The 21304-nt window shown below is 32.8% G+C and overlaps 1 protein-coding gene across 1 annotated transcript in view; it reads right to left on the bottom strand.

The window, feature by feature from the left end:
* The window catches only part of LOC129234547 (myosin heavy chain, non-muscle-like), a 113676-nt gene that overhangs the window by 59204 nt on the left and 33168 nt on the right, over positions 1-21304 (bottom strand). Inside the window, 5 exon segments of the mRNA XM_054868565.1 lie at positions 5627-5771; positions 5956-6104; positions 8894-9049; positions 9140-9254; positions 11282-11502. Coding sequence (XP_054724540.1) covers positions 5627-5771; positions 5956-6104; positions 8894-9049; positions 9140-9254; positions 11282-11502 — 786 coding nt within the window.

The raw sequence follows: 21304 nt of genomic DNA, 5'->3' as shown, positions 1-21304 counted from the left end.
AAGTTAAGATAGAAAAGGGGAAACTGGGTGCTTTTTCTAACTGGGGCTCTCGGGAGATGCAATTGAGCAGACCGGCACCGGTAGTAGTCGGCTTAATGGCGCCGTGGTTTCGTTGGGTTGTTTAATTTTTAGACATGAAAAAGATTTGCCCATATTCGAGGTCATATTGCCAACTGTCAATCATGCAATAGTGATACTCGAGATAAAATCAATAAATTAACCATAAAAAATGTGTGTGGGGGGGGGAGGGGGTTTGCTTGGCCGAATCGCCGCCGTTGGTAATGCAAAAAAGAGATGTCAAACTGTTTTAACTGATTACTTTCAATTGATTAAATGCTTTTTAAGACAAGTATGTGCTGTCAGTATACCTTTATTAAGAAAAAAAAAAGATTAATTACACTTGACGTAAAATGTAGTAAACCTTTCGCAATTGTTTCGATTGTGTTCTACAAAGGGTACAACAGCCCATTTTGAAAAAGGTAAATTAAGTGATTCCTCCTAATAGCGGACACCTCCCAATAATGAACAAAACTTCTGATCCCTTGACTGTCCGCTATTCGGAGGTTTCACTGTATATACAAAAATCATAGTTTAAATGTACATACAGAAGCAGAGTAGTAAATGCGAGTAGGAAAAAAAATATTTGACTATTTCTTCTCTCTCGGTCAGGCGCTTGTATTTATGACTTGTGGCACCAGCACGGCTTTGCCCGTAGTAAAAAATTAAAAGATCTTTTGGGTCCCCTGTATATTTACAAATAATGCATGATGAATTTCTCGCCAATTGGCTTGGAATTTTCTCGTCCATTTTATGATAATTTTGCTCCGGAAAATGTTCTTAAAATTGGAATAGAAAAAGAACAAAATTGAATTTTCGAAAAATCGCTTAAAGGTGCACACCCCCATGCTACTAACTAATTCTTTGCCAAATTTCATGAAAATCGGGCCGAACGGTCTAGGCGCTAGGCATGTCACAGAGATCCTGACAGACAGAGAGATATCCAGACAGAGAGACTTTCAGCTTTATTATTAGTAAAGATAAAGAAAGATAAAGAAGACAAAAAGAAAGCGAAAATGGAAAGAAAAAAAGTTGTGGAATATTGTAAGAAAATTTGGCTATTTGGGGGAAAAAAAAATTTCAAGAGACAAAAATATTACAGGATATCGATTCATTTTACGAAAATATTAGTGGAAAAATAATTTTTGAATTTGCGGAATTTTGATAGAAAACATCGCTTTTTGGGGAAAAGTTGGAAGGGAATTGGGGAAATCTGGATTTGACCATCTGGCAACACTATACAACCGGGAGAATGGAGTAAAAAACAGGAGTCTCCTTTTGGAAAACAGAAGAGTTGGCAGGTCTGGAGATGGGAAATTTCCTGATCTTTTTAATGTAGGTCTGTCAATGGTGATCAGTGGGAACAGCCTGGAAAGAGATTTTTAAAAAAGTTGCGGGAATAAAGCAATTCTGCTCCCTAGCACGAGTCCTGGGTAGGGTAAATTACAAGTTATGGGCAGTGTTGCCAGATTGGGGGAAATTTCCCCATTTTGGGGAAATCTGCTGCTCTCTGGGGAAATTTTGGGGAAATGGGTTTTGAGGGGAATTGTTAGGAGAAAAATTATTTTCTTGGGGAAAACCTGGGGGGAAAAAACCTCGGGGAAAAATTTTTTTTGTTAAATTTGAGTTTTGACATCTGGTAGTTACATTGTTTGGTGAGGTTCCAACTGGCCTAAACTGTCAAACACATCAAGATAAGCTTGTCAGTCAAAACCACGAGAAATTTTTGGACCAAATGGGAAAACACCACATTGTTTGTATCAAACAGCGTTGATTTAGCTTTGCTCAACTTTATGGAATTTGCGTTTCGTATTATGTGGCATGTTATGCTACGGAATTCGCATTAATAGTTCTGTGTGAGTAACTAGTTGATACGTGAAACATGCAAAAATAAGTGTAATGAAGTGTAATAAGTGTAAAAAAACATTTGGTTATTTCTTATCTCTCGGTCAGGTGCTTGTATTTATGACTAGTGGCACCCGCACGGCTTTGCCCGTAGTAGAAAATTAAAAGGTATTTTCGTTCCCCTGTATATTTACAAATAATGCATGATGAATTTCTCGCCAATTGGCTTGCCCACGTTTCGGTTCCACATTATGATAACTTGGTAATTTAGTCGTCCATTTTATGATAATTTTGCTTAGGAAAATGTTCTTAAAATTGGAATAGAAAAAGAACAAAATCGAATTTTCGAAAAATCGCTTAAAGGTGCACACCCCCATGCTACAAACTGATTCTTTGCCAAATTTCATGAAGATCAATTGAACGGTCTAGGTGCTATGTGCGTCACAGAGATCCTGACAGGGAGAGAATTTCAGCTTTATTATTAGTAAAGATAAAGACAAAAAAAAAAAAAAAAGCGAAAATGGGAAGAAAAAAAAAGTTTGCAATATTTATTCAAGAAATGAAATAATCGACTGTATGAGCTGCATTGGGGGGGGGGGGGGGGGATTGTAAGCGCCACATCAGAAGTTAAACAGCTTTAAAAATTAAATAAATAAATAGATAAATCTGTTTTTCAAAGAAACTGGAAAGGAATTTAAACAGATTACAAATCAAACAGGCTTTTTTTCAATTTAAAATTTTTTTACTTATAGTTAAGGACCCTAAATCTTTAAACCACAGACTTTTCCAAATTTCAGATCACTGTCGAAAAGTTTGACATAACAGAGGTAAAAATTTGATTTGAACAATCACTTTAATGTATATTTTAAGAAAGTTATGAACTTTCATTGAAATAATTACAGGAAAGTTGGCTTAAATCTCAGCACTTTAATCCAAAAAACAATTTTTAAAGATGTAGGATTGGACTTATTCCCAAAATAAGGTTCTAAAAAACTTTCTCAAACTACTCAAAAATTTGGATAGCTTCTCCCGATTTTGGCTCAATCCTTTTAACTAAATATTAAAGAAAAAAATAACGATATATTCTTGCAAATTTCTTATTGTCTGCCCAACAAAGAACACAGTGGCGGATCCAACCGATTGTTTTGGGAGGGGCCATCCGAAATTTTTGAACAAACTCCGAACTTCCCATGAAATTTTATTAAAATGAAGTTTCAAAAACTCAATTTTTGGGGTATCGAGACATTAAGTGAAGGTGTGGATTTAGGAATCTCCCTCGAAAATGTTTCAAAATTTAAATTTCCGAGTATTTTCTGAAAATTATGAAACTAAAAACGCATTTTGTCTATTTTTGATGATGTACGGAGAAAGGTCAGGTTTCGGGCGCTGGCCCCAAAATGCTTTTTGAAAATAAAACTTAGAAACCAAAATGTTCTGTTATTATACATTGAGAAGTTAGAAGAGGAGGGGTACTCTTCTCTAGCTCTTAAGCTGTCTAGCCTAAAAATGCACCTTTAGGTAATGTTTGCTTACATTAAAGGAAATGTGAAGGTGCTCAGAATCCTTCCTTCCTGGAAATATTTTGCATTCGAGGCTCTAAAAATTCGATTTTTAACTATATTTATACATATTTAATCAAGGGATGGAAGATTCGTTAATTCCTCCAAAAACCTCCTTTTAAAGCTATCATCACGATATAAACTAGGGGGGGGGGGGTCCTATCAAAAATCGTTTGTAATTGAAGTCCAAAAAATTTCATTTAAGTTGCTTTTAAGCAAGTTAAGTGGTAAGGGCTGGATAAGCTAGTTTCCGTTGACCTTTTCCAAATAAAAGACTTAAAATGCAATTTTTTTGCTACATGTCAAGGCATTTGTGAAAACGCATGGGAAAGGGAGGTTCTCTCCCTAGTTTCGAAATTAAAGCCATAAAAACGAAAATTTAGGCTCTCTTTGGTCTTGTGAACAATAGGTATACTCTGAGAACAGCAGCATTTAGAGATCGTCCAAGTGTCTGTAGTTGGAATCAAGAAATGATGTAAAAGATGGAGAAAAATTTTGGAAATAAAAGTTTTGTTTTGAGGATAGGGACATAATTTATCTCCCAATTAAGGCCTACACTGTTTTTTCAGTAAAACACATGTGTTAAATTTTGATATCTTCTCATATTTTTTTCTTCTTTTTTTCTTAAAAAAATTCTTACAATCACAAGGCTTTGGGAGGGGCCATGGCACCCCTCTAGATCCGCCCCTGAAAGAACAAAGGGTTGAGTTTAATAAATGTAATGTTAATCAGAGTTCTGGCAATCCAATATAATTTGGGTATTTCACCATGTCTCTGGCTCTAAGTTCACTTAAGAAGGTGTTCTGTATTCATGGGATCCACTTTGCAGACTTGATAAATATTTGAGGGCAGTATACCTGCTTTATTAAGATGATCTGCCAAGCAGTTGCAGTTAATTTGTTTTATCTAGGGTGCTCGGGCAAAAGAGTATAAGTCAAAAATACTGATGAATGCTCTTAACAGTACAGTTCGACTTATACTCTTTTTCCCTTTAGCAAAAATGACTTACCTGCTTTATACTATATTGCTTTCACAAAGAATTAAAACGAATTGACATTTACTATCTGAACCGCAATGAAAGATAAGGTCCATATAGTATAAATATGAAATAACCTGATTTTACTCAATTTTTGACTTATACTCTTTTTCCCGAGCACTCTAGTTATATTAGTTCAATTATTTTTATTATTTTATTTTTAATTCAACTAAACGAGTTATTTTTGACATATTTCATAACTTCTCGAAGAGCATCCTTAACAGTTATTTTACCAAAACAAAGAAAAAAATGTATTTATTACTTCCTTTTACAAAAAAGAAAGTATTGTATTCGCAAAAAAATTTTCACTCAAAAATCGACCTTGCATTTTTACTCAACCCCAAATGAATATCGAGTTTTTTTCGACTTGACCAGACGTGGATAAGTGCCTAAGAACGTATAGACACGCGAAATATCCGTAATGACGATTCCCGAGTTAATTACAACGAATTTTCTCGTGACTTCTGTATGTACGTGTGTATGTATGTACAGATGTGCGTATGTATGTTGCATAACCCAAGAACGATATGTCTTAGAAAGTTGAAATTTGGTACATAGACTCCCAGTGAAGTCTAGTTGTGCACCTCCCTTTTTGGTTGCATTCAGGTGTTTCTAAAGGGGTCTTTTGCGAGGGGAGAAATCGTTGTTAATTTCGATGTAAACTCAAGTGGTGTAATAATTTGGCAGACACTTGGGGATATATCGCCAGTTTTTTGGTCGGTAAGTTTTGTCGTCAACTTGGTGACAAATGTGGTGATTTTATCTATTTTTTTCAAAAATCTGTTTCAATTTGGCCACTGTTGATGATATTTAGAGAGTAAACACTTGAATGACATGCCAGTAATGGGGAAATGACATTAAATTGGAGTAAAAGGAAGTCATGTAATGCACACATCAGCTCGTTTTTTTCTTAACTAAGGGGAAAATAATCTATTGGCCATTACTTTTAAACAAAACGCACAGCATGTAGAATGCAGTCAAGGAATATTCGGAAGTAGTTTGAGAAGATATGATGAAGATTAATAATGACATGAATAGTGTGACATTCATTTTTCATGCACTACAACACACTTAATAAAAGACAACTTAAGAGGGAGGGGGGAATACAATCAATCAAGGGTTAAATTACCTCATTTAAGTCTCGTTTTTGTTTTTCTACCTTCGCTCTTGCTTCTTTTTCTGCTTCTAAATCCTCTTGAACTTCTGTCAGTTGATTTTCCATTTCTCTAAGGAATTTCTGAGCTTGAGCTTTAGCAACAAGTTCTTCGTCACACCTTAAATAACATAAAAATAGTTGTTTGAACAATTATACAGCTTTTACTTTTCAAGTAATGCAACAATTAGTAACAACTAATCTTAAATATTTTCTTTAAAAATTTAACAGTAAATAGTTTTTCAAAATATTTTAAAATTATATTTTCTATATGTTACAAGCATCAAAATGAAGCATGTAATTACTTATTGAGTGCTTGAGCTAACTCATCTTCTTTCCTTGCTAGCTGCATTTGTACTTCTTCAATGTGTTGCTTCTTCTCTAATAATTGCTCTTTTAAATCATTTAACTCTGTTTCAACTTTACGAGAGGCTCGTTCCAATTCTTGCCTAACCTATTAAGTTTAAAGCAAATTGAATGAGTAGAAAAAAGGGGGAGGGGACAGTCAAATAAATTAAGGACTTTTAAAGACTGATATAAAGTTTTTTAAGACACTATCCAAGACAGAATTATTGGAAACACAGTTAACAGTTTTTATGTAAGTAGCAATATTATAATACTTAAAACACATCTAAAAAAAATTAACACCATAAAAAATGTCGTAGAAAAACTCTTTTAAGAAGTTACATCCCTTTACAGTGTCAAAGCAGAAGATTGTAATCAAAAATCAGGAAATTCCCAAAATTACTACTTTTGAACTTTTTTCAGTGTAAAGCAAGAATATTGCAGATTTTAAAACTGATGACTGAAATCAAGCATTCTGTCTTGTAAGTTGTTGTAAGTAAGTGCACTTGTAAGTATCTTTCATAAAACATTTTGTCCAAACTTGGCAAAGTCCAGGAGTTTCCTATCTATTCATCTTTAATGTGAATTCACAGGGAAACTAGAAGCCAGACATAACAGCTTTAGCTTTTTGTTTGTAACAAACCTGGTTTTGCCATTAAGCAATAAGCAAATTCTGCAATAAAAAAGCTTCAAATTTCTTATTTAAAGTTTCATATTTATAATGATCAGGATAATTATATTTAATCTCACATTACATTCGAAAGCAGCAGAGAAAGCAATTGTTAATTGCCACTAGAAAAAAAAGTTATGCAATTTTATATATTTGTCTAAAACTTTACTTTTTATAAACCAACATGAATGAAAAATCATTTTAACTAGCTAATAAATTAGTGTTCATGCATTTTTTACTTATCAACTACTTATTCACAGTACAGTACAACCTAGTTTATTTGGGCTAACTAGGGCCGAAGGATATCCGGATAAACGAAAATCCTGGTAATATGGGTAATAAGTAAACACATTTGTAAATATGCAGACTTATCTCAAAAACTAATGATTTGTAACAAAATTCCATAGGACTGTTATTCACAATCACTTATCATTTATAGTTCAGCTTTTTGGTGTCAGAATGACACTCCAAATAAGCCATGTTGTTTATTAGATGCCCATAATTTATTGCAAAACCTATTCAGGAGTTGTACACAGTATAAAGCACTTCTTGTAGAAATGCCCAATTTCATCTAAATTTCACTTAAGAGAAAACTCCTCACAGCTACACAAGCCAAAATCTTCTGGCAGCTCTAGCTCACCCACATTCCTGTCCCTTAATGAACCAACTTTTTATTTTATTTTCAAAAAAGGGATATCTAATTCAGGGAATTAAAAAAAGGGGGGGGGGGACAAATAAATTTCTTTTTTATCTTTGAATTATATTTATCAGCCTAATATTTCTCCCTTTTGAAGAATTTGTGTGTGTCTTGGGGGGGGGGGGGAGGGATAGAAAAAGCAAATAGTTTTATTATATTTTATTTTCATTATATTACTTTTATTTAATGTTGCTATTGTTTTCCTCATACAATGTTTGTTTTAACAAAAACTTTAATGTTTTTCTTATTGTAAGCATCCTGCATGATGAGAAAAAATTCATCTGCTTATCAAAAGATTGCAACTATGTATTGTTTTAAAATTTAATAAATGGGCAATATTTCTCTTGTTGAGCTTGCTGGTAAAGGTCGACTGGCAAGGATGTCGAATTAAATGCTTAGGGTCCATGCTTAACTGTCCCTGCGGTCCCATTTGTCGGGGGAACTCCTCGATATCTAAAACAGATGAACCATGCAAATGGTAGATGTGGGGGACTTTGGGGTGTTATGTCATGCAGGAGTAGTTGTACAATTATATGAAATAAAGAGCGTATATTAGGAGCATTTATAGTTTTGTTCTTGCTATTGCTATTTAGAATTATTATTTGAGTGAATATAAATTTTCTTAGACTTTACAAATTTGATACGGATAAACCAGACATCTGGATAAACGGGGGCCGTATAAACGAGGTTCTGATGTATTATGTAATTAGAGAGTACGACTCCTTGAAATCAGACAAATAACAGATCACTAATTTAAAATGGGATCAACTTGCAGTGCTAAGGCATTTAACAACATTTATGGCACCATGGAAATGGTTACATAATTTGAACTTCATATTTTGTTATTGTGTTACTACATTAAATGTTTACAAAAATGAAACACAAGACATAGAAAAACGAAAGAGAACTTATTTAAATTATACCAGTTACACTTTCTAAGCCAAATGACCTGTTTCTGGTACTAGAAAAAAAATTAATTATTATTATTTTTTACTTGGCAAAACTTTAATTAAAGCTCTAGTTTTGAAGTTTTTTCAATGCTTCATCCTCAGAGGGCCACATCAACACATTCACAAAGCTAGATCGGCAGGCTGCACATCTGTTGAGTAAATAGCTTAGGCAGAAACTTTTTAAGTGGAGAGAGAGGTTACAACATTATAATTAACTATAAAAGGGGCAGGTGGGGTTGGTAATTTTCCAATTGTCTAGTTTTTGTGCCCCTCTCTCAAAAAAAAAAAAAAAAAAAAAAAATCAATGGAAGTTGAATAAATACTACTTTATGCATTTTTTGAATAATGAAACAGAATGAACATGATATTGAATATAACCTACCAATAATGAAAAGAAAAAAAATCCCACATTATTGGATGGGATTGAAATCTTTTGAATTATAAGAGGATTATAAGTGTCATTAAAGTTTCAATATTCGTAAGAATTTGTTTTACTGTAAAAAGGGTTAGTGTGAACTTAGGCTAATAAAAAAATTAATTACTTATGTTTTCTTTACTAAGTGGTATAAAATATTAATTACCTGCTGTTCTCTTCTAAGCTTTTCATCAATATCAGCTATTGTTGCTTCATGTCTAGTTTTTAATTTTGATAAATGTTTAGATTTTTCTTCTTCTTCACTAAGATTTTGAGATACCTCTAAGAGTTTTTCTTCTAGTATTTTCCTTTCTTTAACAACCTAGAAAAATATTTTTAAAATGTAAAAGAACTTTCAAAACTTTATACAATCTTTAATACATATACTAAAGAAAAACAAACAATTAATTACTTTTTGATTACTGTCTTCTAAAGTAGCAAAATCCTCTTCTAACTTCTTTATTTTTGAATCTAAAGTAACTTTTTCAAGCTGCAATTTCTGCCTAGCTCCTTCTTCTTCCTCTAATCTAGAAGATGGGGGAAAGAGTAAATACTGCTACTTTTCTATTTAGTATTATTTTATGATTCTAATTCAAAAACTAAAAAGATTAATAATTAAAATTATTTTTTAGTTAGCAGATAACATTTAAAATACTTACGGGTGTTCCAAACTTATTTTTTAGAAGGAAGGAAATTCTCAATTTACTGAACGAAACTGAATTTTACCAAATGATCAACTTTGAGCCTACACACATTTGGCATCATTAAAATGATTCTACTATTTATGCTATACTGTCTCCATTCTTGCTGTAAAGTTGGCCAATTTTTTTCAAATAAATATATTTTTTGAGAGTCATAATGACCTCAGATCAGAGCACCCCTGAAAATACTGTTGCTTCTTTTTTACTTCAAAAAGTTTATCTGGAAATTGCTCGATCTTTTAAAGTTGATATCAGCAACAGCCAAATTGGGAAGAAACCAGTGGGGAGGGGGAGGGGTGCTTATGTACATAAATTATATTATTTTCATTGAGGAGAAAAGTTAAGAACATTTGAACATTTCATTCAATATCTAATTGTAATATAAAAATATATCTGCAGAGGCTTGTTCAGTGAGATGTGAACTTATTCATGTTTCCGACATGTGACACTTGTCTTGATCGCAAATCACAGCGTCCAAGGGCTTAGCGGCAGACAGATTTTACATCATGGTCACATCATTCTAACAATATTAATTTCAAATAAATTCTTTAAAACTCAAAGCAATTGTGTGAAAATCATAACAAAAGAGAAAATAAAATGAATCAGCAAGCAAAACATGAAACAAAGTTTTAAAAGGAAAATATTGCTCTAAAAGCAATTAGGATTTAGCACTTGCCAAACCAGAGAGATATGGAAGAATGCTAATTCAGTGCTATTATTTAAATAGAAAAAATATGCAGGGACAGAATAATTGCAGATTTTATCAAGTACCTATGAATTAATGTTTTTTCCTCAGAAATCACAAGAAGGTTAGCAAATATTTTACGCTTGGGAAAATTCAAATACTGTGGGCCCCGCTAATACAATATTGTCGGTTCTAAGAAATATTCGATTGAGCGGAGTATTTAATTAAGTGGGTAAATTTTCTTTACCTTTCTAAATTGACAACATTTGTCTTAAAAAGTAACAATAATAAATCAATGGCTATATAAAGGGAATAATTAATGTTATTGGTAAAAAGTTTTTGAAAGAAGATAAATCAAGTACAAAAGACTCGTTCCAAAATTAATAATTACCTTTGAAAATAATAAAAAGTAACTTACAATTTAAATTATGAAATCTTTATTTTGCTCTCTTTTTTCACTACATTATTTTTGAAAAAAGTCCATAATTGTGGATAGCTTGTTCAAGGTCTTTTGCGAACACATTTTCTGACTCTCCTTTTCTTCTCCTTGTTTACCGTGCTTTACTTTTATACATAATTTTCATTAATTCATTATCATCTAAAAGGTGTATATTTCTTTGTGTTATTTAATACTCGACTGCACTATTTATTGCTTTTTCTAATGGCAAAGACAAAAGAAATTTGACAGAATAGTGGAAATGTTTTAATGAAATATGCATGTTGTTTTTCCTCATCGGTTGTCGGCAAAAACTATTGCTTTATCTTTTAACGTCAATCATTTTTCTTACTTAAATTATTTCTAATTTAATTTCTAATTTATTTTTAAAAAAATCAGCAAAAATATTTGTGAAAGCTGGTCAATGTTATTCGATTTATCTGGGAAAAATATTCGATTAAGCGGGGATCTTTAACATTACGTCTATGGACAAATATTCGGTCCTGGGAGTTTTTATTTGTATCAGGGTCGTATTCGTTTATCCATTGCGTGATTAAGTGGGGCTGACAGTATGTGACTAGTGTCGAAATAATGTTTAGTTACTAAAGACAATTTTTTAAAACTTCTTATCTCTTTACATAACTGTCAGGCTCTTAGAGCATAAATTTATGGTCATATCTAGATTAACTGGTACAACCAATGTCAGATACAAAACATATAGCTGTGACTTACTGTTCTTCTATATCTTGGATAGTCAATTGCAATTTCTTTTTTTCAGCTGTTAGGTTTTGATTTCTTTCTTCTTCTTCTTCAATCCTTGCTTCCATATCTTGTAAAATATCTTCCAGTTCTTGCTTCCTCGCTTGTAACCGTAACCTTAATTCTTCAGCTTCTGCACAAAGTTCAGTCTCAGCTTGTAGCTGCTCAGCAAGTGTAGTTTTTTCTTCAGATAACTAGAAAGAATAAAGCATTCCTGAAATAAATTTATGATTTAAAAAACTCCAAAAAATGTACTTAGTGAACCCCAATGCTTACAAAATAAATAAACTCATACTCAAAAAAGTCTTATAACTTTCAAAAATCATGTACTAACAGGAAACAATGCTTATTGGTGTAGTATTTAAGTAAGAAAAGACATGTACAGTACATAACTTTTGAATTATTTATCATGGTTCATACAGAAAGATTTTTTTCCCAAGGAGAATTCAAGGATTTTTCAAAAGAGAAAATGAGGTTTCTCAAAGACTAGTTAGAACTATCTGAAAGCATGAACTTTTTTACATTAACTCACATAAATAAAGCAGAAAATATATATGTATGTGTGTGTACATTCCTTACAGAAATCCACAATTTATGTTGAACTTCAACCAAATTTGGCAGGCAGGTACTTCTGCAATCGGAAAGGGTTGTGTGTGTGGGAAGGGGGGGGGGGGGGGTCGAACGCTGAGAAAGTATCAATCTGTTCAAATTTTAAGACCCAAAAATTGGATAAAATGGGTCTTTCCCCCAAAAATTATTATTGGATCGTCTCGATTTTAGACTCACTTGAAGCCCACCAAAAAATTCCTTTGACGGATATTTTACCATTGGATTTGAAAGCTCCAAGCTCCTAAATTGACTAGGAAAATAGTTAAAAGCATTTTCAAGTACTGGAAAATCAGTTTTAAATTGGAAATTTATCGTCTGTACAATCTCAGTTTTAATTAATGTCAATAAAATTATTGAAAATAAATATCTGTTGTAGAGATGCGTCGTTCATGAACGAACAAATCAAAAAGAATGAATCCTTAAAATGAATGGATCCGATTATTCATTTAAAAAATAAACGACTATTCTCTTTTACGGTGTACAGTTTGGAACATTGTATTGATGCACCTGTGATAAATTCATATGTTTCAAAAAAATTACATTCATCTTTAAATTTTTAACGCTCAATGAATCTCAAATTTCCTTTTTATCAGTTCTGAACAAAAAATTCATTTTGAACCTTTTTACTTTCGGTTTTTTCATCGTTTTTCTTTAATCTTTGAAGTTCCTTTGCACTTTTCCAATGTATCCATTAGTAATGTTTTGTGTAACTTGTTTGGGCTACTAACAAAATGCCCACTTCCTGTCCCACGCAATTGCTAAGATCCTTCTCACGCTTTCAATCGCCAAACTTATTTTTAAAAATGCCATTAAACACTTTTTTGCCCATTCCTTTGTTTTCTTTAACATCCCTATCAAACTACCATCTGTATTGATTTGACTTTATTTTTAACTCAGGGTTCATACTCAATTTCAGAAATAAAATGAAGGAGTTTTGAAGGAGTAAAATGAGATTTTGAAGGAGTACTAATGGAGTGTCATTAAATGATGTCACACTTTTTTCAATATATTTGACCATCTGCACCCTTTGTCACAAACTGTCACACTTCACCCCAAACTTCTCCTCTTGTCATGTCACATTTTTTACAAACATATTGTTACAATAACTGTGTGATGTCACTTTTTGTCACCCTCTCTCTTTCCCTTGTCACAATTTCATGAGCCCGTCGCCTCCTCAAAGCATGACATCACTTGTGGGTGACCCTTTTTACAATATCATAACTGCAATTAACTAAACAATTGTTTTTTTAATGCAATCACTTAATGTAGTACATTTACTTATGTATTTTTAAATATTTAAATAACAATTAGACAACCTGATTTTTGCTGCTGGGAGTGTGGTGAAGGGAAAAACAATAATCTTGAAAAAAATAGCCAAGCACCATTTAAAGCATGTTTTACTTCACTTATGAAATGTCTTAGTATTCTAATAAAATTCTCACCTTCAACTTTTATGAATTAACTATGATCAATTTGTAAATAAAAAAAAATAATAATAAATGAAGGAAATTACTACATTAAAATCGCCTTTGTGACGAAGTTAGTTGTTAATCGAAGTATTTTAAGTTTCTGTTATAGAGGAAGATTATGTAGTCTTGAACTAAAAAAGAAAGAGTTTTGAAGGAGTTAAAACCAAAATGAAGGAGTTTGAAGGGCTCTCCAAAAAATTTTCATAACGTATTAGAGGAGTTTTGAAGGAGGGTACGAACCCTGAACTTACTTCACGACTTCCAAGTTGCATATTTTACATTCAATATCCAGAGATTTTGAAAAGGATTATTGCTCTGTAATTTTTTCCCCATTTAAAAAAGTTTTTTTTTCTTTTTTGTTCTCAACAGTACTGTGGAATAATTTTGAAGTTCCCTAATAGATGAGTCTTTTTCAAAATTTAGTTATCCGGTTCTCCTGCTGAGTTACTGATGCATTTGTTGTTACTTTTTTCATTATACATCTAGGGTTCTAATTTTTCTGAGTTGCGGCATCCTTTGAAGAATTAGAATTTTCTCATGGCACTCTATAATCCACCTTTATTTTTGCGATAAGTGTGTAAGTGTGATGAATAATGTCTCCTTAAGGTTCAAAACCTAACATCTCGTTTCTTTATGATTGTATTGATCTGACATTTGCATATTTATCAGTTGACTCCTAAAAACAAAGGAAAAAAATAAAACCAAGTGAAAATTTAAGTTTTGATCATGTTTTTGAGCAGTTTCAGCAAAGAAAAGCGATCTGCCCTTATATGGTATGTATGCCACAATAAGGAAAACTCTGGGTCAAGATTACTTCACACAGAATTGGAGACAAAATTGCCCAAAAGTACTATCAAACAAATCAAAAGAGTTTTTAATATCAGTATCTATTAAGCCACATTTGATAAGCTCAAAAACAATCAAAAATTCCATGTTTACTTCCATGGAAAGGAGAAACATCAATGGTCCTATTCGGAGCAACTGACAATTCGTTATTTTCTGTTTTCTTTTTTGTCACTTCTGCGTGCAATTCGTGCATATAGTATATGCAACATGAACATCATATGATCATCCTGTTACTCTGGTGTCACATTATAAAGACATTGGAGTGCAAAGAAGGTTAACCACGGCTTTAACGGACAACAATCTACTTTTCCAGGTTATCAAATTTTACGAAAAATGAAGGTACACAGTGACATTTATCTTTATGAATTCGTCAATTGCATAAATTAGGCTACAAGAATAATAAACAACTTTTTTTTACACTACTAGCAATCTACAGTGAGCCATGTAGAAGCAAAACTTACAGCAGAATAAGAACCGGTAGTTTTTACACCACTCTTCTGTAATAACAATTGCTACACATGCCTGATTATTAAAAATTACTTGTTGATAACATTTCATCATCAGTTAAGATTTCTGATAAAGATGAATTTATTTAGTCAACTTTTTACTATGCTACATCAAAAAATGGGAGAATGGCTAAATTGGTCTATATCACCTTATTTGGCAAACCCTCCAGATATATATAGGTATTGATAATATGGACACTTTGCGGCACTCAGTTTGAGAAGCCCTGTTATACATGGTCTATTGGTAATACTATATTATGTATACAGTGCTGTAGCTGGAAAAATTTAGTAACTGAATTGTTTGACATGCCAAAATGGAATCTGTGATTTTTGGAATGGAAAACATTTCTTCCTATTTAGCAACTGAGAAATGTCTTACACTTGACTTGATTCTCTTAACGCCTAGTGGCGCATGAGGCTGCTAGCGTGGCATTCCATCCCAACCGGTTTAATGCCGCCTCCCTGGCACTTCCCCAGCTTGGCCAACCAAAGGCATTTCTTTCTTGTATGGCCATCTGACGCCAGGTTAGTTTTGGACGCCCGCGCTTCCTCTTGCCATCAAGTGTCCACATGAAAGCAGTTCTTGTAGGGGCTATTGCCTGCATTCTGAAAACATGCCCTATCCATGACCATCTGTGCTTTTTACTTTCTTCTATTTCTAATATATAGAAGAAAGTATTGGATTCGTACAAATTTTCGAATTTCGAATTTTGATGGATTCAAATGTTTTGAGGTGTACTGAGTCCATTTCGACTATTTTTGGAAAATGTATGTCTGTGTGTATGTGTGTGTATGTGTGGTGTGTGTGTATGTGTGTCACGTTAGTTTTTTGTGGCCTCTCTACAGCAAAAACTACCGCATGAAATCGAACGAAATTTGGTACATATATGTGCCGCTATGTGAACTTGTGCCCATTGGTTTTTGGCGCGAATTCCTCCAATGGGGGTGGAGCAATGGGACGTTTTTTGAGTTGCGAGTGCTTGCTATTCCTCAGGAAGTAACTGGCGGAATCAAACAAAATTTGGTCCATATGTTGCCATTAACAGGAACAGGTGCTGATTCAATTTTGGTATAAATAACTCAAACAGGGGTTGAGCTATTGAACGTTTTTTGTCGTCAATTGTGACTGCTGTATCTCAAGAAATAATGAACGGAATGAAAGAAAAATTTATCGGCAAGTAGCCCTTAGTGGGTATAAGAGCTGATTTTATTTTGGTGTCAACAGCTAAAAAGGAGGTAGCGCAATCGCCAGTTCTTTTTTTCTATTGTGAGTGCCCTATCTCAAGAAGTAATACTACGTTCTAGTTGAAATTTGGAATATTTGTTAATCCATATGTAAACAGGCTTTTGTTCAATTTTGACGCCAATGGCTCCAAGAGGTCTTGATTTTTTTTTTTTTTTTTTTTTTTTTTGCGAATAAAAATAGCTTTATTAATGCAACAATAAGAAAGATAAATTGTAATAGATTGTCGTCTGCGTATTTCTCGTGATTTTAATTGTATGGAAATGATCAGAAATATTATCTGAATGATTTAAAATTTTTAACTGCTGCCATCTTATGTTTGTTAACAAATAAAATATTTAAGGCTTTTAAAATAACTTCCAATTTTTGCTCTTTGTTTTGCTTTTGCAATAATTCAGACATTGGGATGGTCGTCTAGTTTTTGCATGTGTAATTTTGTTTTTGTTGGGAATATTGCGATATTGTCAAGCATGGGGAGGGAACAGAAAAAAAAAATATATATATAGAAGAAAGTTTCGTGATGGCCACAACATACTAGTTTATCAGTGGCGCAATTCCATGATAAGGTCAACCAGATGATCAAATTTTCAAAATTAAAATTTGTAAACAAATGAGGTGTCATTTTAAAGGTAAAGAGTTGTATATTTTGAAATGCCTGTCTAAAATTTGATCACTTCAGATATAAATAAGTTACAGCAGGTTAAACCAAGGTCAACATCTTGAGTATTTTCAAACCATATTTGGAGACTCTCGAAGAAATTCTGTTTTTTCCAAAAAATACATGCAAATATTATGAATTGAGATGAATAACCATTTAAAGATACAGAGTGTTGCTGGTGATGTTGCAAAAATGTGTCAAAATATAATTCATTTTGATCTGTAAAAGAATTCCTCTGGGGTAGATGAAGTGTTTTACGTCCGACACCAAAATGGGCAGTTAATTATGCTGAGCCAATAATTTTAAAGCTACATACATATATTTTTGGGTACAAAGTAAGAATTTCAATCTCGTTGATGTAACCTATTTTCATTTTGTAACAAGTGAATATTTTTTATGTCCGACACTGTTACATTCTTTTAAATAACATGTTTTCAACTGTATTTCTCCTTTTTATGCCTTTAATATCAAAGTTAAAGTGAAACATGCACAAAAAACAACTTAGTGAATTTATTGTATATACATTTAGGGTTGACAGGGGTAAGTAGGACCCCTTTTGAGAAAAGATGTGTTGGATGAACGTAATACAGTTGATTAGGATCAATTTTGGCAAATTTGCCAAAACTATAAGTGTAAAAAGAAATTAGAAACACTAAATGACTGAGTCTATGTAAAGTTGGCTAAGGAAGAACCATTATCAACATTCAACCCATATAAACCTTGATGGTTTTCTTTCATGTTAGTTTCACAAATAACTAAGCACCAGCTTTTGTAGCTGAACTATCAATTCCTCAAGTCATCATAATTATCTTGTATTTCACTAATACAAATATTTCATCAAAGTTGCTTTTGATTTTCAAATCCTCACTGTTAGGGGGGGGGGACTACTTACCCCATAGTGTGCGGACGTCTTATAGCAAAATTTTACGGGGTAAGTGGGGGCCCCTCCTCTAAAACAGTTTTTAATAATATTTTACTCAAAAATTCTGATTGCAGTATGCACTTTAATCTAAACTGTACATGAATGTTTAATGATCATAAAAAAATTAATGCTAACCGGGAAACACTTCTTTGAAAAATGCTGCTTAAACGCACCAAAAAATATTGTTCAGATTTTTTTTTTTAACTAAGTTCTCTGACCTAGAAAAAAAATTCCCCTTAACCCAAATATATGCAAAACTGATCACTACAATGAACCATGACATGATCAATATAAAAAAGTATAAAAATCATATGGATATTTCAGTTTTTGGGGGGTGACCCACTTACCCCAGTGTCCCACTTCCCCCAATCAACCCTACTTTTGAATTTACTTGGTAAATTTTGTTTCAGTATATGTAACCTATAATTTACATATTTATAACGGTAATCAGTGTTATGTATTTACATTTAAGAGCAATAGTTTACATCCAATATGAACAATTTACGTCCGACACCAAGCTAAAAATATTTTTTTAAATAATTTTATTCCTTATAATATCATTTGAAAACTGTGATATATGCTTCAATCATAAGTGTACTTTAGAATTATGCTGTTTTTAAAATTAAAATGTAAGCCAATTCAGATTTTTAATAATTTTTAAGTGAACCATCAATTTTACTATTTGTGTGTTTACGTCCGACACCAACTCTTTAAATTTTTTTAATTTATACTTTAGGGATCTATTTTGAAAAACTAACATGATTTTTTATTCAGTGGGATGTAGTAAATATCTTGTAAATAAATTTGATCATTTTGGAACAGTTTATATTTGGTAAATGGAATTAAAACTGAGAAATTTTTCTTCATTTTTTACGTCCGACAACATGGAATTGCCCAGTGTGGTTATCCGCTTGCAATTTGTACGTTTGTACAGGTCTGAATTCGATATTTTATTTGGCCAGTATATGTTTAATATTTTTCTCAGCTTTTAGTTTGAAAGGCATCAAGCTCTTTTTCTTCTGTCTAGTTAGCTTCCATGTATTGCTGCCATTATTATGCATTATTGTTGTAAAGACATCAATGTTGCCATAGAGTAGGACTGCTCTAACTGTTGAATTGAAAATTTGTATTTTGAGTTTTGTGTGTATGTTGTTAGATCTCCATATTTTATCTAAAGATTTAAAGGGAAATGTCTTACAAAATGAATTATAATTGCTGAACATTGTCAGGATGCATCGCGTTCAATTTTGAAGAATTATTCAGAAACACAAAAAGATAACAATTTTGGCCGTGAAAGTGGAAGCATCGCAGCCGCACATAACCTCAGATCAACGACAGCCTTGAACGCCAAAGAACAAAAAAATTTGTAAGACTTACCCCATGTTGAATGTATGTGGATGATAGGAATGAAACACATCAGTTACCGTACATTCTTTATTTCATGCTAAATTTCGAAGCAGACCAGATATGACAGGACTTTAGTATGGTGATTACCAGGAAAAAAATATTCAAACACTTAATAAAAAAAAACACAAATCCGCGGGCGACATACATAAAAGTTCAAAAAGAAAAAAAAATGTGGAACTGGAGCTTGCAAAGTTCGTTAAAAATCGGAAAACGGGGAGTTCATTCGCATGGTTTGTAAAACATTCAAATTAAAATGGACGCAGGATTTTTATTATTTTACATTATTTTTGGTGGAAAAATCGAAAACATCTTGATCAAATTCTATATTATGGGAATTGCAGTAATTTTTTACATCATTTTTAGACCTTAATTTGACATCCTCGCCTTCAATCAAATAGTAAATGTCCAAGCGAGTATCATTTTTTCTTTGAACTGCTTTTCTCACCTATGGAATTTCACGACAAGATGTCCAAGATTTTGTAGGGGTAGTTTTAATTTCTTTTTCCTCGATATCCATTTCACTTAAAGGTCTTATATAAGTAAAACTGTCTCCCCCTTCCCGGCTAACTTCTTGTTTATTTTTCCCCGAAATTCGGGATTCATCAAATCTAACATTGATTGTTTCCTCTACTTCCCGGGTTTCGGGGTTCCAAATCCTATAGCCCTTAGTGTTTATGGCATAACCGATCATTATCCCTTGATATGCCCTCATGTCTAATTTTTTCAATTTCTGTTTTGGCCAACCTACGTAGGCTATACATCCGAAAATTCTTATATGTTTAACCGATGGCTTTCTGCCACAATACAACTCAAAAGGAGTCTTCTCTCTTCCTGTTACAACAGTCCTATTTCAAACGTAATTGAAACATAAGGCCGCTTCGGCCCAAAAACAGTCTGGTAAATTTGATTCCCTGAGGAGGGTCCTTACCCCGTTCATTAAGGTATCTCTCTGCTATTCCATTCATTTCGGGACTAAAAGTGTTTGTTCTCTGTATGTTAATACCCTGGTTCCTAAGGTAATTTTCAAAACGGGCATTTTAAATTCTTTACCGTTATCTGAATGGACTTCTTTAATTTTTTTCCCAGTAAACCTTTCAGCCCTTTTCTGGAACCTTACAAAATATTCAAACACTTCGTCCTTCGATTTCAGGAAATATACAACAGATTTACGAGAAAAATCATCAATTAAACACAAAATATATTTCGAGTCCCCAAAGATGGAGTGTTTACAGGCCCCATTAAATCCATATGAATTAGTCCCAATGGGGTACGAGATTGAATCCCCTGAACCGGTTTGAAAGAAACCCTGCGGTTTTTGGCTAATTTACAAGGCTCACAACTTGGAGCATTCTTATTCTTTATAGCTAGTCCATACACATGTTTTTCTGTTTTTACTATATCTTCATTATTTTTATGACAAAACCGCTTATGCCAAACTTCCAGATTCAAGGGACTCAATCTTTCCCCATTGACCTGATTAGAATTTTCAAAAATTTTACAATTTGATACTGAAGGCTTGGGTTCTTTTAAAACATATGAAAAAGGTTTTACATAATACAAATTATCCCTTAAAAATGCATCAAAAGCTTTTCTCCCCCCTTTAAACACAGATAATTTACCATTTGAACAAGAAAAATTGAACCCATGTTTATCTATGCAAGGACCAGACATTAGATTCCGTCTTAAACCAGGAGCATAAAATACATCATTCAAGGTTATCTCATTAATTTTTCCATTTACTTTAACATTAAAAATGATTTTACCAATTCCCTCTATTTGGCTCTGTACTCCGCCTACTGCTACTTCCATTTGAACATCTTTTACTTCATTCAGTTCAAAGAACAACTTTTTGTTCCCACAAAAATAGACAGGGAGAGACAGATCGATGGACGGATGTCCACCGCTTAAATACTGCTTCGATGACGTTCCACACAATTTACATATTCTTGGTTGCAAGTTCGATGAAATTCACTAAGAAAACTCCAAAAAAAAAATTTTTGGCAACACTTAATTTTGTTGAAACCGTTACATTGATGGACAAGATTTTTTTTTTCACTGTGATTTTTAACTGAACCGTCAATCAAACACTGTGCGGTTTGTTTACATTTCTCTTACTACGCATGCAGGAAAAGAACGAAAGTTTTGGGACTGTATTTAATTAGTGCGGCGTCAAAATATGGAGAGTCCCCTCACATAAAAAATAGGTAAGTATTATTAATATCATTTCCCCAGTACCGGAAAGTCAAGAAAACAAATAAAAAATATCAAATATTTAGACAATTACATTATTAAGTTCTTTATTGCGAGTTTAAGGAATCATTTTGACAGTAAAAGAA

The sequence above is a fragment of the Uloborus diversus genome, chromosome 1 (assembly GCF_026930045.1).
Source record: "Uloborus diversus isolate 005 chromosome 1, Udiv.v.3.1, whole genome shotgun sequence".
In the NCBI taxonomy this organism is placed as follows: Eukaryota; Metazoa; Arthropoda; class Arachnida; order Araneae; family Uloboridae; genus Uloborus; species Uloborus diversus.
The sequence above is the reverse complement of the archived record's forward strand: the minus strand, read 5'-3'. Positions and strand labels throughout refer to the sequence as shown.